The 17,096-nt window shown below is 46.5% G+C and overlaps 1 protein-coding gene across 1 annotated transcript; it reads left to right on the plus strand.

Moving 5' to 3' along the window:
- Positions 1 to 1,513: 1,513 nt before the first annotated feature.
- LOC135818194 (vigilin-like) lies at positions 1,514 to 16,849 on the plus strand. The gene is made up of 22 exons (XM_065331543.1): positions 1,514 to 1,663; positions 1,895 to 2,106; positions 3,336 to 3,551; positions 3,678 to 3,884; positions 4,077 to 4,280; positions 4,887 to 4,989; positions 6,486 to 6,802; positions 7,654 to 7,732; positions 8,685 to 8,824; positions 9,174 to 9,284; positions 9,612 to 9,806; positions 10,010 to 10,141; positions 10,757 to 10,903; positions 11,069 to 11,227; positions 11,491 to 11,625; positions 12,014 to 12,085; positions 12,302 to 12,556; positions 12,758 to 12,871; positions 13,912 to 14,151; positions 14,328 to 14,549; positions 14,905 to 15,117; positions 15,970 to 16,849. Exons 2-22 carry the CDS (start codon positions 1,942 to 1,944, stop codon positions 16,192 to 16,194), a joined length of 3,651 nt encoding a protein of 1,216 aa, XP_065187615.1. The 5' UTR covers positions 1,514 to 1,663; positions 1,895 to 1,941; the 3' UTR covers positions 16,195 to 16,849.
- The last annotated feature ends 247 nt before the right edge of the window (positions 16,850 to 17,096 follow it).

The raw sequence follows: 17,096 nt of genomic DNA on the forward strand, positions 1-17,096 counted from the left end.
GCTTGCGAATTAGATTGTTTGGAGGCAACAGCGGTTGTGAATGGCCGACGGGCCTCAGCGTTTGTTCAGCACCTCCTTGAGCGACACTGACTCACGCTGCTATCTGGTGTTCTCGAGGTGTTTTTCACGCTGGAAACGGAGCGTCTCTGTAAGTGTGTATCCCTGGTAATGTTTGTGCCTGGAGAGCACTACCGGTATATAAGTGGTGCTCTTCAGGCACAATCTTCCTCAGCCTACTCAAGCTCAACTGATGAGAGGTGAATTCCCCGAAACACTGTGTATTGAGCAGGGAGTGATGCTTTCTTGCAGGTTTGCCTAGTGGTAGGTTCGATGGACTTCTCGTGTGCTCTGGATGATAGTCGTGAGTCAGTCAAGTGAGAATTCAAGTTGGCAGGAATAGCGCAAGCTCCCACGTAGGGAGCAACACACAATTCCCCAAGTATCGCCGAAGTCGCACCAACCTCTTCTTCATATTTTTATAATTACATGTACCAGGTACATGTAATAATTATGATGTATCATAATGATGATGCGGCCTATTTAGCTCGTAGCTGTACTGATGAGGCCTTTATGGCCGAAACAGCTTGCTGTCTACAGCATTGGGTGATGTATCATATGATAAATTTAAATTATGTGGAATGATAATTGACATGCAACCGGATGAGCAGAAAAATCAGCAGAATTAGACTCGGCCCCATGTCCTTCGACCAGAATTTTGAGCAGACTGAAAAGCAGAATTGCTTCCTTCGTAGTAGTAGTAGTAGTAGTAGTAGAATTTATTATTTTGATAGGGAAGGCCCTACAGACGTTCTTCGTGGTCCACTGGAGCATTATCCGCCAGTCCCTACTGAAGTGCCGTCATGATCCATCGCATATGCGAAGCCCAAAACATACATGTATTCTGCTCCCACATCCCAGGATTCTGCTTTTTTCTGCTCAATATCCGACGAAGCCATGGAAGGCTTGGTTCTGCTCAAAATTCCCATTGTTGAATGGCTGGTTTTAATAGTTATGCCATAATAGACTTTTATAGTGCAAGCCTACGCTATCAGTATAATGTAGGCGCCAGTGCAGTGCAGTCACAGTGCATACACTTGAATGATACAGTGTGCATGTGTGAGTTCATGAGTGTCGGCTCCTACGCATAGTCCAGACAGGGGGTTGTGTACTCTTGCTTGTATGTGCACACACGTCTGCGTCAACATGGTCATGTCAGGTAGGTGCGCAGGTGAGAGGCGAGATCATCAAGTCAGACTAGACTGCGCTTGCGTTCAACGATTACTACTACAGTTCAAGTGGCAAGATTGTGCGTGTGGTCATAATGACCACTACTCCGTACTCGCACCGCTTGATACTCGTACTCGGAGACGTAGATCTACCTAGACCTAACTAAGCTACTTCAGTACTTACTCGTAGACTCCTCGGATCCACGAGTTCGTCGAGTGGTGGACGCGATGACAACATGCATGTCGGATGCGAGTACGTGTCGCGTCGACTGTTGCCATGCGCCATTGTTGCCTATATCAAGCATGCGCTCGTCCTGTCATTGTGCTAAAAAGTTTTTTACTTGTTGGCGCATGGAAGCCTTCTTGTAGAGAGAGAATCTCGTCGGACCGGCTACTCTAGGCAGCAGATCTGTTTGTCAGGTTACCTACCTGGCAAGGTACGTATTCTTTTCTGTCCTGTCTGACGCGTCGTTTGCTTTGAGAAGCGTTGCGATGTGTTCAAAATTTCGTTTGTTTTATTGTTCAATTTCGATGTTGGCGACGAACAATTTACAGTTTTTTTGTTGATTTGGGACATGATCGCGAATGGCTAAACATGTTGTGGAGATGGAGAAGGCACATAAACGAATTCTAGTGTGCTGTTCTCTGTCGTTCCTGACGTTCTGCAGTAGTCTGCTAGACCGCTTCTGTCTATAAGGACTTGGATTTCGCAAGTATGGAATCGTCAAGTGTGCTTGAGCCCTCAGTTGAGCCAACTGGGAGCCCTGCTCCCAGCTATGCCGAGGCATTTCCACCATTGGACACTGGTGCTACTGGTACTGCTGCACCAGGAAAAGCATGGGTTCCTGGCAAAACCTTGCGACCTTCGACCGTCACTCAGGTAAGTTCTCATTATTTTTTTCTTTGTGAACTTGATTCTGACTTGTTCACTGCCTAGCCATGGATGTAGCCCTTGTGGCGGCGTGTAAATTGTGATGCACACTCATTGTACTTGGCGACTAGTTGTTTGTGGTGGTCATCGCCTGTCGCCTCGGACTCTGACCGTGCTGGCCCAAGCTGTCATGCTGCCAATATTCCAGTTGCTTGGACACCATGTAATGTGTCATTGTGCCCATGTTGCTTGACAGGTCTGTACTCATTGATCGTGTTTATGCCACACTCGAGTCCTGGTGAGCTGCGGAGGTGCTTCACCCTTGCCCTCTAGACTCGGCTATTATTCGTGTTCTTGATAATGGTCGCCATGATCTCGATTGTTATGATCAATGCAATTATTTCTGAGGAACAGTGCTGTCAGTTCGGAAACCTACGAGAGTCTAGTTGTATTGGGTCGTGCTGGTGCCCCCCCCCCCCCCTCTCCCCATTGCGTGCGCACAATGTTGACATTAGTACTAGTTGACATACGGTCCATTCAGAGGATGAAAAATCATGAGCAGATTGACTGAGCTTTTACTAGACTTGTCAGACTAGTGCGTATGTCCTTGCAGAAATGAGTCCATGGAAAATTAATGATATTCTTCTCATGTCTACTTCGTGGTTTCATCCGTTTCATTTGTGTCAGTGGTGTCTTCAACTTCATTCTCATTTGTGTACTGTAAAAATAACCTGTGTAAGACGACCAGGCAGGGGAGTGGTAGAGAGTCGTCACCTCGGCCAGGTGGTCCAGTTATCCACGTTCAAACACATTCACTTCATACACATGTGGTTCGTCATTCTGATCAGTCCACCACACAGCATACACCTGTGCTATTTACAGTGTGTAAGCTATTTACAGTGTGTATATAGCACAGGAACAGGTCCCTGCATCAATTGGGGGTGATCAAGCATGGTGGCTGATCAGGTTTCTGGTGTGCCAAGAGCTGTCGTGCAACCTTTGGTACATTTCTTTCGCTGATATGTACGGTGCCTTGGGTCCAGGTAGGGTGCAGTGCGGGCGCGTGCCGGTGGTTAGCGCTCGCCTTATCCGAACATATGTGACGAAGGAAAGTGGTTGTCTTGTTTGAGTGTTCGCCTTTACCATTTTATAGCTTGTAGTCTTCCTAGTTTTGTAGACATTTTCGTTGATCAGGTCTTTGTTTTCGTTCTGTGCGGTGCATTCCTTTTGATTTCCAGGTATTCACCATTCCCCAAGTTGAACAACGTTACCGTGACTTTGACCTTGGCGAGCACTCTGAGCTCATGAGGCGTGTCCGTTCTCTGATGGCTAGGACTGGTGCTGAAGTTGAACTGAGCAAGAGCAAGGACCAAAGCCTCCATGTTGTTGTCTCAGGAAAGCGCGATCTCGTATTGGAAACCCGTCGCCAGCTTCTTGCTGCCCTTCAAACCCAGGTAAATCACATGTGGTGGACTTCAGCGCTCTTTACTTGTATAATTTCACCGCTTTTGCAACGTGGAGTACCAGTATCGATGTCTTGTCTTATAAGCTGTTGGCTGTGATGTTCTTCCTGTTGTCAGGCTAATCTCGACATGAAAATCCCACGTGACCACCACAAGTACATCCTCGGCAAGGGTGGCCAGAAATTGAAGGATCTCGAGAAAAACACCGCCACTCGCATTCTGATTCCACGCACCGAAGACACGTCTGATGTTATCAAGATCACCGGCACAAAGGAGAACATTGACAAGGCCAGGCACTACATTCAGTCGATTTCAGATGAGCAGGTAACTGCCTGACTATATAGTGCCTGTAGTACTGGAGTAATTATTGATCTACATTGTGATGTTGTGAGGTCTGAGTCACTTTGGAGGTGAACATTTTTTTGTGTTCTGAGTTATTCTGTAACATGCACAGATATCTGCAAGGGATACTCACCTTTTTCTTGCCTTACGTTAACTGTGGTGCTCCTTATACAGGCTAAACTTGGATTCGAGCGCTTGAACATCCCAAAAAATTTCCATCCATTCATCACCGCTAAATCTCAGGAATTGCGTGAAAAGTACAGCGTGCGCATCAACATACCACCACCTTCAGTGCAGAGCGATGACATCACCATTGCAGGCGATCGTGATGGAGTCACTCATGTTACTGACGAGATCAACCAAATCTACGAAACCAAGGTTAGTTTTGATCAGCTAGCACTAGGCTTGTTCCTGCTTTTCATTTTGCCTTCTTCTGAACTGGGTTACCAGTACCAAGTGGTGGAAATGCTGGTGGAGTCCGCCAAAACAAGCACGCCCTGTACTTGAGGGTTATCACGCTGCATCCGGTAATGTATGCAAGCTACTTTTGGCGTGTCTTATGCAGCACTTCCATGCCGTCACCTAATCCACATGCTTTTCGAGCAACTCACTTTTCCCAATATGAACCCTTTTCCGTCTGGTAACGCACAGCAGGAGTCAGACATATGCACTATCTTGTTTGCACCCTTACCCGTATAGTACGTGCCCTTACAGTTCAGCCAGGTTTCTTGTGTAGTCGCTGAAATTTCAAGTTTGAACAGATAACTGATTGGGGAATTAGCTTCTCAGCCAGGTTTCGCATAGCCTTTGCAAGTTATATGCATCAGGCTGTGCCGAGACCCAAAGCCAGCAAGAAAATATGTTGACAATGCCAGCGTTGATATTTTTTCCAGTACTCAGTCAGGGAGAATGCATTCGTGTCGAATTCCATCGGTCGTGTGACCTAAACCTTTTCTACTTTCCTGTGTTCCTTTGTTTTTACAGAAACGAACAACGACGACCATATCTATTCAAGTTGGGAAATCCCAACACAAGTACATCATTGGCCCCAAAGGTCACACTCTGCAAGAAATTCTCAAGGAGACTGGTATGTTAGCTGGCAGTTCTCTCTTTGATATTGTTTGAATGGAACGCACGTGGCAGATAGTTCAGTAGCTGTGTTTCGGTCATAGGGATACAGTACGGATCGGCTATAGCGTTGGTGTTTGATTTTCGTGAAAATATTACTACAGGCGATATATTACTACAGGCGATATATTACTACAGGCGATATGCATACTTAGGTATGCCTGACACATGCGTGCGTGTATGGTGTCATTCGAATCAGTGCAGTGTGCAGAAGCGTACTGTGCATGTGACTGTGCAGTACGCGCAGTGCAGAGCTACTTCGTGCGGAAACAAAAACTTCGTGACTTTTTGACATGAGTTTTCAAGGAGTTGCTGTGCTCAACAAATGTGTTCTTTTGGAAGAGAAACACTTCAACACATTCAATCGACATATCAACAATATCTACAGGATCGATTAGTGGGAGTACAGTCTCAGTCTGGGTCGCCATTGCTCGACTCATCACCGCTGAAACCGTTCCAAGTGGCAGGTCGTTCGACGCGTGATGTCGTATGTCACGGAGAAGCTTCTCCGCGTCCCTGATCGTCTTCGCTGTTACCTGAATGCCTTCTCCAACATCTCGGCGGAGACCACGGTAGGGCTTCAGCGCTGGTACTCATTACTGCCTCCGCTCTCGCTCGAGGATGCCCCGGAACAACAAGCACAGCCAACGCCAACTATTTCGAATTTCCTCCGAGGGATATCATAGTTGTACCAGCGCTTCCTGACTGCCGCGATCAGATCTCGCCATGTACGATGTATAATTTTTATGATCATCACTATAGCCGATGAAAAATGTATGCAATAGAATCATTTTGACAAAGAAATCGTATCATTATAGCCGATATATTACTATAGCCGATCCGATATGTATAGAAAGGGGTGGTTTACGAAAATGAATTTGAGAATACGATCACTATAAGAGGTATATTACTATAGCCGACAACCCTATAGCCGATCCGCACTGTACCTTATGACAAGCCCCTGTTTGAGATTAAAGTGATTGTACTTGGTATACGGTAATTGAAGCTTTGCTTTTCTGTAGTCTTTCGCTGACGTGAATTAACTTTGTGTGAAAATCATGTAGTGACGTACTAGTAGTGCGTATGGACAGGTTTCATGCTGGTCTCCTGCTGCACAGCTTAGTTGTACGCACCATGTCATTTCCCGTCGGACACCTGCACCTACAAAGTATGATGTAATCCAGGAATTTTGCCGTGATGGACACCCATGCAGAAAATGTCAGAAGCTGTACAGTCTGGGTTTCACGTATACTAGTGCGCTGATAGCTTGTACGGATTGTTGAGGAAGGTGGGAAAGATGTGGATAGTGAAACGTGTTCAGTTCGTATAATTCTCGACGCAAGTGGTTGGGTTGATCGGCATGTTCATATAACCAACAGCCTTCCATTTCTGCCTAGCTTCGGTTTTTCTTTATTCTTATGCAATGCTCGCTGGTATCCCCTTTCTTGTTGTCAGGCGTATCTGTGGAGATGCCCCCACAGGACAGCACCACGGAGACAGTCACGCTGCGCGGCGAGCGAGACCACATCGGCAAGGCTTTGGTTGTTGTATACGAAAAGGCAAGCAGTGTACTGGTAACTGAGGTCAAGGCCCCTGCCTGGCTGCACCGTTTCATCATTGGACGGCAGGGTCAGAACATCAGCAAGATCACACAAGATCTACCCAAGGTGCACGTTGAGTTCAACGCCGAAAAGGAACTCATCATTGTTGAGGGCCCGCCAAATGAGGTCGAGAAGGCACGCGACCAACTACAAGCCTTCACCGAACAGCTGGTAAGTAAAAAAGGGCAATTTCTAGAATCCTTGACAATCTTCAAAATGTCAAAAAGTCGGAATATATTTCCATTATGTACACGATTTCTGGTTTAGAACATCATGCAATAACTCCTGATATACTCTGAAACAGTAGATGTCTATGTCGGACAACGTCCCAGTCGAGCTTCCAAACGCACCTCTTTACCGTAACGTACCGTTGATCTGCCCCCTCTCTAATTCCCGCCCCCTGTCGATTTTCTCCTTGTGAAGCGACTTCGGCGTATACAACGAAATACGATGTTGAACCGACGCATGCACTGCTGTACACAATACTTGCCTATCCAGGATCAAAATGTGCACAATCCAGCACATTGAGTCTGATCCTCTACGGTGTTGTACATCTTACTGCACTTGTCAGCCTTGATCTAATTCCCGCCCCCTGCCGAAAACCCAGCTGGGAAGCGACATGGCGTGGGTGCGGATCAAGAGTACTTTATGGTATGCGCATCTTCAGCAGGCGCTCAGTTGTAGCTTCCCTCGTGCACTGCTTTAGACTGCTTTGCACCATCATGAATTTCTGTCAGAAATGAACACGTAAAATGCACAGAACACATGCCTAGGTAGCCGTTGTAATTGTTAAAATGTGACACGGACGTTCGCTAACCATGCTTGCATACCACTATGAACGTGGATATTTGGAAAAGGAAGTTCAGTAGGAATGACTGGCAGGATCCAAGGACTTAGGGTGGGAACCGCACTAATTTAGATTGGGTAGTTGAATTGTGTGCATGTATGTATCCTTCGTGATCAGTGCAAGACATCAACATCTTATGCACGCTTGTTTTATCTGTTTTTCGTTGGCATTGCAGATTCGGACAATGGATCATGACAGTGTCAAGATCCCGCAGAAGTTCCACCGTCACATCATTGGCAAAAGCGGCGCTACCAGTATGTTTACATTGATTAGTTGCTAGGTGCATACTGCGTGTCTTGGTGTTGACATTTTGGCTGATGTTGTGATGAAATCTTACCCTCTCGCACCTGTTTTTTTTCTGGTGCTGGTTGTGTGCTTCACGAAGTATGTAGTGCCAAATACGGTGAAACTCTAGTGACCGTTTTATATGTATCTTGAAAGGCTGTGGAAATCTGTACTGAGTAGCCGGGGCACTCGTCGATCTGCAGGCTGTACCGTTTTGTCCTTTGTGGACTCGTCGCGCAGCAAGGGGAAATCAGGCTGAATCCAGTACTCGAACTAATTGGTCAGTGGGCTACGCACAGCGCCAAGAGTACACAAGCTCCAACTAGCGTGCAACTCTGCATGCTCTTTTCTATTGGGTCCGCCAACGGCGGAAACTCACATCACGTGGTGTAGAGTTCACGCTGTTCGTTCCCATCTCGTTATAGCGAGCAGTGAAATGGGCTGTGTTTACACGAGGTGTTTCAACCCGCCATGAACACAGATTAACTGGCGCGTTTACATGACGCATTTCGCTTGACCCGGGTTGAAATCGAGAAATCGTACCACCGTACTTCTGTCCGTATATCACGCCAGGTTTGAACACCATTGCACAGGCAAATTTCGTGCGAAAGCATTCACGTAACCACACAGGACTCTGGAAGTGGACTTTTGGCGGTATTTCAGTAATAGTCTCGGGTCGACTGTCTTTGTGTAAACACTCACCTATTTTTTCCATTGTACAGACTTTCAACCCGTCTTGATAGCGTGACAGCAAAGGCGAGCTACTTGAATCCTTGAGATAATAAATATATCTCTGTTGAGTAGAAATGGCACATTGCACCCAATATTATGTTTTATCCAAATTATTTTACATTGTGTGCTGAATGTCGCTGTATGTACACAATGTAACGTTATTGTCATTTTTGTTTCTGTGCTCCTCAGTCAGCAAGCTCAAGACGCAAACCGGAACGCTTATCACTATTCCGTCGGATGATGCCAATAGCGATGTCATTCGCATCGAAGGTAGCCCGGAGGGTGTTGCCAAGGCCAAGGAGGCACTCCTGGATCTTTCTAACCGCATGGTGAGAGCTGCGCGCTGGTTTCTGCCTGTCGTGTGTATGTGCATAATTTTGTTTGTAGGCTTGGCTGTTGCTCGTGTGCTGTCAGTAGTTGCAGGAATGTCTTCTGCTTTCGTGTTTGTTACTCAGTTCTCCTGCTAGTTGGCCTAAGCCATGAACAATCATATATTATGTAACTCCTCCACCCCATTTTGGGCATGGCCAATCCGCAAGGCATTGAGTAATGTGAAAGTGGCTGCATTGAAGTGTGCAGTCTTTAAAAAATTATGAGTGTGTTGTTACTTGTATCGTTTAGTGTTGCAGTAGCCTGACTTGCATATGTGCATTTGTGTTTTTGTGTACCAATCACCAGGAAAATGAGAAGAGCGAGTCGGTACGTGTTGAGCAGCGCTTCCACTCCCTCATCATCGGCAGTGGTGGTGAGAAAATCAAGCAGCTACGGGATACTTGCAATGGTGTCCAGGTATGCTAGATCCAAACAATTATTTTGCCATCTGCTTCATGATGTTGTTTTCTTGTCATCTTCTACATGTCTTGCTGTTATGACACACCTGACTTGTACTGGCAGTGCTTCCATGAGGCCCTCCTCACGTTAGTTAAATCTGGAGTACACACTTTCAGCCCTGTTTCGAATTCCACTATGTATGCGTGTGCTACATGGCAGGTCCAGTGCAGTGTTTCTGAGCCCAGTCACCTTCGGTGCTGCGAGGGTCCACCAGTCTGGATTTCACTGGGTGCACCTGTTCTTGACTGGAGCTGTCCCATTTCTCCCTCCTCTTCTCCTTTGTAGGTTGTATTCCCCGAACAAGGTCGTAAATCTGACTTTGTTGAGGTCCGTGGACCGAAGGCTGATGTAGCTCGTGCAGTTCAGATGCTGAAGAAGAGCAATGAGGATCTCATTGCCGAGAACTATACCATCACAGTTCCCGTTTTCAAGAAGTTCCACAAGAACGTCATTGGCCGCGGTGGTGCCATGATCCGCAAGGTATGTGTATTTTGTGCTACCTTTTGCAATGTCCAGCATTGTGCCTTCGAATGTTTTCTTTTCCACATGATCTTTATGTGATTTATGTCAGCGGCGGCAAGAGTACATAACCCCCAAGAGTGTGCAACTCTCGCATACCATGCTGTCCCGACAGAATTTCCAGTTGACTTTGACGTCTGTATCCGTGTGGGTTTTTTTGACAGATCCGTGATGAGACTGGTTGTCGCATCGAACTTCCCAAGAACGATGCCGACAGTGATGTAATCACTGTCATTGGTCGCAAGGATGCTGTTGATAAGGCCAAGAAGGCCATTTTGGCTATCCAAGACGAGCAGGTCAGTAACTGCGCAGTGTTTGTCGTAGAGTATACAACCGTCCATGCCTTTATGCCAGGTGGACGATTTGGATGTTGTTGGCACATTGACCGGATACCTTAGCGGGTCGTCGCCTCATTGCACCACTTGTCATATAATTTCCGTGCGTGGTCTGCTGCGTTTGCGTAAAACATGGTGCCACTGCCAGCCCTGACTACCTTGTGGTGTGTTGGCATGATGGCACTCTTGGCGTGTGTCCAACTTTGCACGTGACATGTTGCGACTGTCTCAATTCAGGCCACCCAGACATTAGAGAAATCCTCATTCTCTTTCATGCACACCGCTGCTCAATGAAATCCAGTCTCGTCACTCGAGTACGCTCCGGGCGTTGTGCAGCCCTAGACCTGCGAACACTGGGCTGCGATATGGTGCAAGGCACAAACTTGAGCGACGCGACTGGATTTCATTGAGCAGGACTGTAATTAGGCAACCACATCTTTTTTGCGACTCTCTGTCTGGGTCGCTAGCTTTTCTGTCATTTTTACTGATGCGTCTGAATGTGGTGTTTGCTGTAATAGCTACGTTGTTATTGAATTGAAACCATTGCCGGGCTTGTGTATTCTCTTGTGTCTCCAGGGCAGCATGGTGACCGTGGAGCTCGACATCCCGCAAAAATACCACATTGCAATTATTGGACGCAAGGGCAAGCTTTTGGCTCAGATTCAGGAAGAGTGTGGCGGTGTTTCAATCAAGTTCCCTGCGGCTAAGGCCCAGAGCAGCAAGGTGTGTGCACGTTCTGGATTTTAAATTTTGCTTGATTTTGCCCATGTTCATGTGCTCATCAGCACAACTGTTGCTGTGTGTGAACCGTGTCACCCTGTCTCTTTTGCCTTTGGTGAGATCGTGCTGCCTGTACGTTCATCTCTGCTTGTCATTTTGTTGTTGTAGGTTGTAATTCGTGGTCCAGCTGATGAGGTTGAGCGAGCTAAGGGCCAGATTAATGAGCTGGCAAATGAGCGTGCTCTGAACAGTCACACCGAGGAAGTGCGTGCCAAGCGGGAGTACCATCGCTTCTTGATTGGTCGTGGTGGTGTCACCATGAAGCAGGTCAGTGCCTTTGCGAAGGATTTTAGCTCGTCGACCTACTTTTCCTATGCTGAGTAATTTTGTTGTCACTTAATAGTGTTTGGTGCCACTGTCAGTTTCCTTCTCTGTGGCGATCTGCATGCTGGTGGTGGTGTTTTTTTCTCTATTCAAGTCCGGATCATGCTTTAGCTGGTTGATGCCAACTGCTCTGGAATGAACCGCATCATGCAATGTTTCACAATCTAAACTCTATCTGGTTGGTTTCTGCCACTTTGTGTACTTAGATCCGCGAAACAACTGGCGCCCGTGTGCTTTTCCCAACGGAACAAGACGAGGACCCCGAGCTGATCAGCATTGTTGGCCGACAGGAGGGTTGTGTAGAAGCAAAGGCGATCCTCATGGAGAAGATCAAGAGCTTGGTATGTAGTTGGCGCTTTTATGTTAATCGAACGTAACTGAACTTTGCATGTTTATTTGGTTGTGGTGTAATGCCTATACTGCTTTTAATTCATGATTCTTGGATTTTTTCTACATGGTAGACCGCCTGAGAGATCTGCTGTGCTTATACCGTAAAAGCCCCTGTATACGCCCAGCCTCCATGTACACGCCCAGTCAGGGGAAATCAACACTTTTGTTTCAAAATAGCGCCCAGGTATGCCGGCAACACCAGTACATGTACAGGTACTGATGCCCAATACTTACTGCTATCCCTATTCCAAGTATACACCCGGTTCCGAAATAACGCCCGGGGCCTAAACACGGGCTTTTATGTAACATTATTGCCATGTACACATTTTCACTGTGCAGGAGAACACTGTCGAAGAGACCATGAATGTTCCCGTCAAGTACCACAGGCACTTCGTACAACAGCGTGGCCAGGTAGGCATTTTCTTCTCCTGTTGAGTGTATTCTTGTTGCGCTTGTTGTGCTCAATGTTCTCTGATATCTGTCATAACTCATATTGCTTTGGTGGAGTGAACATGTTATTTCCCAGGTACGGAGAACCGCTGTATTTCTGTTTCCACAATCATGTACTGGAATGATGTACCGGTTTATCTACAATTTGGGGTGTGTCTCATGTTTGTGTGTATTCAGGTACTGCGCAGCTTAGCCGAGGAGTTTGGCGGTGTTCAGATCAGCTTCCCACGCAGCGGTAGTGACTCCGAGAAGGTTGTCCTGAAGGGCGCCAAGGAATGTGTTTCCAGCGCTAAGCAACGCGTTTTGGAGGTCATGGCCGATATTGATTCGCAGGTCACCGTTGAATGCGAGATCCCAGCTGAGCACCACCGTTCTGTCATGGGACAGCGCGGCAGTAACGTTCAGAACATCACCAAGGACTTTGATGTACAGGTGTGTGAAACAGTATTCTTGAATGTACATGTATTGCTGAACTTACTTGTTTGTGTGTAGCAACTGCTGCATATCGCTAGCACGTGGGACTGATCAGCTTTATGGCCATCTACTAAAGCCGTGTAGAGTAGACACTTTCTCACCTTATCCAATAGTTATCTGATTTATTTTGTGTTTGTTGGCTGGTATCGTTGTCTTCAGATCAAGTTCCCTGAGCGCGTCAGTGCTGATGCTGACCCCGATGCAGTGAAGTCCAACATCGTGAAAGTCACTGGCAAGAAGGATAATGTTGACCGGGCTTGTGATGCTCTGAAGGTGTGTGTTATTCAGTGTTTTTGCGCTGACTTTTCAGTTGCTGAGTACTTCACTCACTGCAATGGAGATGCATGCAAATCTATTTTTCTTTTCTGTACTGTGCGATTTGGGCTGTCGTCTTTGTAAATGGTAGCCTTCAGTCCAGATCTTCCTGTCTCTGCTGTGTTAACCTTTTGAGCTTGACGCTACCTGAATGCCGCCCCACATCAACACCTGCAAAAATCGCGTTTTTCCTATGAAAGTAGTAGCTGTTCAAGGATCGATAACTTTACCTTCCTGCAAAGGTCTTGAGGCGAGGAACAAAATAGTTCCAAGCTCAGCTCAGAGCGACACCAAAAGCCCATGCTACAGTCTGGCAAACTTCACGCACGCGCTCGACAGACTTGAGCACGGCCAGGAGATCAAATTCTCCGCTGGCATTTCACTCTCCTTGCTCGTATCGAGCTCAAATTTGTTTGAGGACTCCCCAGATCCGCTGCCATCATTTGAATCTAGTTTCCATGGCAGCAGATAGCGCGAAAATGGAAAATACGCGTTCTGCAGAGTTCGCAAAAAAATCGATTTGAATTTGCCGTGTCGAGTCGCATATCTCAACAACCCGGGGTCGTATCGCTTCGGCGATTGTTTCTATCGCAAGCTGAGAGTTTTCTCTTGCAGATACATATTTCGATCGTGAGAATCGGCCAAGAATTGACCGAGTTACGATAGTTTGAACTCACGCGGTTCATGCAAATCGCCCTTGTACGCCATGTACACTCACAACGTAATAATACGTCATGCGTGGGTGCAGTGACACTGTACGTGACGTATTAATACGTCATGCGTGCTCAAAGGGTTAATAGTAGCCAGTGCAGGCTGACGTAATAAAAATGACTCCTCTGTGTTCCTTTCCCGTCCACGGTACCTGCATAGCCCGATGGCACAATGGAGTTTGTCGCAAATTATGTCTTGTATTACACGTGGTTATTGGTATTTCATGCTTAGCTGCAAGGTTTGAAAGGTTCTATTTTGTTTGGGTTCTGTCCATTTTGTGTGTTCAGCAACTGGTTCCTGTGACCGAAGAGGTCAATGTTCCCTTTGAGTATCATCGATTCATCATTGGCAAGAAGGGTGCTGGTGTTCGCCAGCTAATGGAACAGCACAATGTCAACATCACAATTCCTCGCCTGGAGGAATCCGTGGACCATGTCCTGGTCAAGGGTCCAGTTGACTCAGTTGCACGTTGCCGCATTGCGCTGGAGGAGCAGGTTACTCGCCTGGACAGCGAGAAGGAAGACAGGGTATGTACTTTTGGTTGCTTCCAGTGTCCTGGATAAGATGTTGATAACTTACTACCGTTGTATGTGAATTGGCTACTAAGAGACTTTTTTTGCAAATTGTGCGCTTGAAACTGAAAGCGAACTTACTATGCAGCTTAACTGGCACCATTGTTTGTTGGAATCACCTGTCGTTTCAGGATCGCAAGGCCTTCAAGATGGAAATCCATATCGACCCCAAATACCATTCGAAACTGATTGGCCGCCGTGGAACTCAGATCAGTGGGTGGCGTGCCAAGTACGATGTTCAATTCAATTTCCCCAGCAAGGACGAGCCAGAGAGCGATCTGATTGTCCTGCAGGGTTATGAAGAGAACTGCATCACGGCCAAGGAGGAGATTGACCGTATTGTTGGCGACTATGTAAGTTCATTCTCGCTATTGCTTATGCATCCGTTTGTGTTGTTTGCAGGTCAGTATATCATGGTGTCGCTTAATTGCCGTTATTCAGGTAATCTCGCCTTCCAGGGCATTAGGATCAACGTCGTTGCAGCTAGCTGTCTGTGGCCTCTGGGCCATGAGCATTAGGAATAATCATATCGAACAAATGATTTTTAAATCGGCTCTGAGCGTCAAAGTACTCGAACAGCAAGAATCACAACAAGTTTTGCACGAAAGCAAATAATTCGCAAACCAGACAGAGTGCGCAACCAAGACGAGGTGAGGGAGTGTAATATTAAATCTATGGTTCTTTTTCTTACATTATCTTGCCGTGCAGGAGAGCCAAGTCAGCGAGACGATTGACGTGGATCCTCGCTGTCACAGCCGTCTCATCGGGCAACGTGGCCGTTCTATCCGCAAGGTCATGGATGACTTTGCTGTTGAAGTGAAGTTCCCCGCGGACAAGAACAGTCCAACCATTACCATTACCGGTGCTCCGGACAATGTTGATGACTGCAAGGAGCATCTTCTCCTTATTGTCGAAGAACAGGTACGTGTTAGCTATACTGCATGTTATCCTGCATACAACCAACCGTGAATTATAATCGTTGGCCTTACAGGCCCCACAGAAAGTTTAACACCCCTAGAGACTTCATGTAATTTCGCAGTGATAGCCAAAGTTCTCCTCGAAATGCAAACCCCTAAATATGAAAAATTGTTGAAAGAACCCCAGAGATATACGTAGATTAAAATATACCGTTTAGTGCCAGCATATACCCAGGTCCTGAAGGATTAGTGTTAGTTTTCACTGCTCTGTGGCCTATACCAGTAGTAGACTTTGCCGACTCCTCTTCAAAATCCTTTCAGTTCTATTTAACCCATTCACCGCTAAAGACGTATATATACGTCATTGAGAATGACCCCCAGGCGCTGAGGACGTATATATACGTCCTAGTATAAATAGCCGATTTGAGTCTTCCCTCTTGTGTGTAGTTGTCCCTGGTCGATTGGTACAGTTCCTGCCTTCAGTACGAGAGGTTGCGGGTACAAACCCAGCTTTGTTACATGACGCGTCTCTTTTTTTCTTCTTTTTCGTGCCGTGATTCAACTCAAATTGTCGACTTTTTCGTATTTTATGCAATTTGGAAGAACTTACGTCTCATATAGCACTTTGTTCCTCTTTTTGGGAACTATATCGAGTTGGTCAGCGTGATGATCATAGCCTTGGTCAACCTTTCACAACAGTTCAACAACCTGGTTACCTAGAGTATGAAGTTGTGGAGCTTTACATTGGCCCTATTATTAGTAAATTCTTCAGAGCCTCAGATGAAAGGCCCTGTAGCCCTCAATGGGTTAATCACATGTCCTGTCACGTGTGGATTGTTTTGGTTGTGTGTACTAGATGCAAGAGATACAGGAGCGTGATGAGGAGCGTGCCTTGATGAGCCAGTACACTCAGGCCCCCAGCCGCCAGATGGAGCGCGAGAGGGCTAATACTGGTAACTCGAGCTTTGTCGTTCGCGATGCACCCTGGAGTGCACAGCTCGAAAATGAGCAAGAGTTCCCGACGATGGGTGCTGCTAGCAAATCTTCATCTGCTCCGTCGTGGGGACCCCGTCGACGATAAACCGGTTTCTCGATGCTTGCTTGAACCAGGGCTGGTTCGACTTTTCCGCTTTCTCATTTTTTGCATTTTGTAGCTCTTTTTATTTCTTCATAGCTAATGGAGATCAGATCACTCGGCACACTTCCTAGATTCTACTCCAGCTTCATCTATTTTTCTACCATTTGCTCTCGCTGTCGTCCCCAAATTAGCAGTGCTCTGATCTCCTGATGGACGTTCACTTCGACTGTAGTTTTGTCTAGAAGTCTTTGCTGGATGTTTTCTATTTTACACTATCCTGGTTTACCTACTTTCCCTGATCCACCGTAGAAATTAGTGCTTATAACTGTATTGATTAAATTTACTTCGAAGTATCTCTTTCTGTCTATTTTCCTAGTGATATTGAAATCCCTATCCCTCCCTAGTCTTGCTGTATCTTGTGACTGTGCTGTCCACATATGGCATGTATATGGCATATCTCTTATGGATTCCACATGCTCCTTGTATTTCTTCTGGTCTGTTTGGTCCCAACATTTTATCTGGATCAATGGCGATATAATTCGAATTGTCTTGCTTTGCTGTGACATAAGCTATGTCGCTCCACAGCCCTCTCAAGCTGCATCCCAAGCCCGGTGCCTTGCTCGCATTCAATACTCTCTTGGGATTGAGTTGCCACTTACTTTTTGACGCTCATTGTGTGAGTGTGTGTGTGTGCACAGGTTGCTATGTCTAACATAGCTGTTCGCTATGATCCTGTCCCTCCAGGAAATCGCGATTCCACGGATGCAACAAACTTCGCGATTTTCGCCCAAACCCGCGATTTTCAGCAAAATCTGCGATTTCCCACGTTTTTTGTTGTTTTCTGCACTTTGCACTGTATACATGTAGCGACCTCGCTGCATGACGTCATGCTCCCTCACCAGATG

The sequence above is a fragment of the Sycon ciliatum genome, chromosome 5 (genome assembly GCF_964019385.1).
Source record: "Sycon ciliatum chromosome 5, ocSycCili1.1, whole genome shotgun sequence".
NCBI lineage: Eukaryota > Metazoa > Porifera > Calcarea > Leucosolenida > Sycettidae > Sycon > Sycon ciliatum.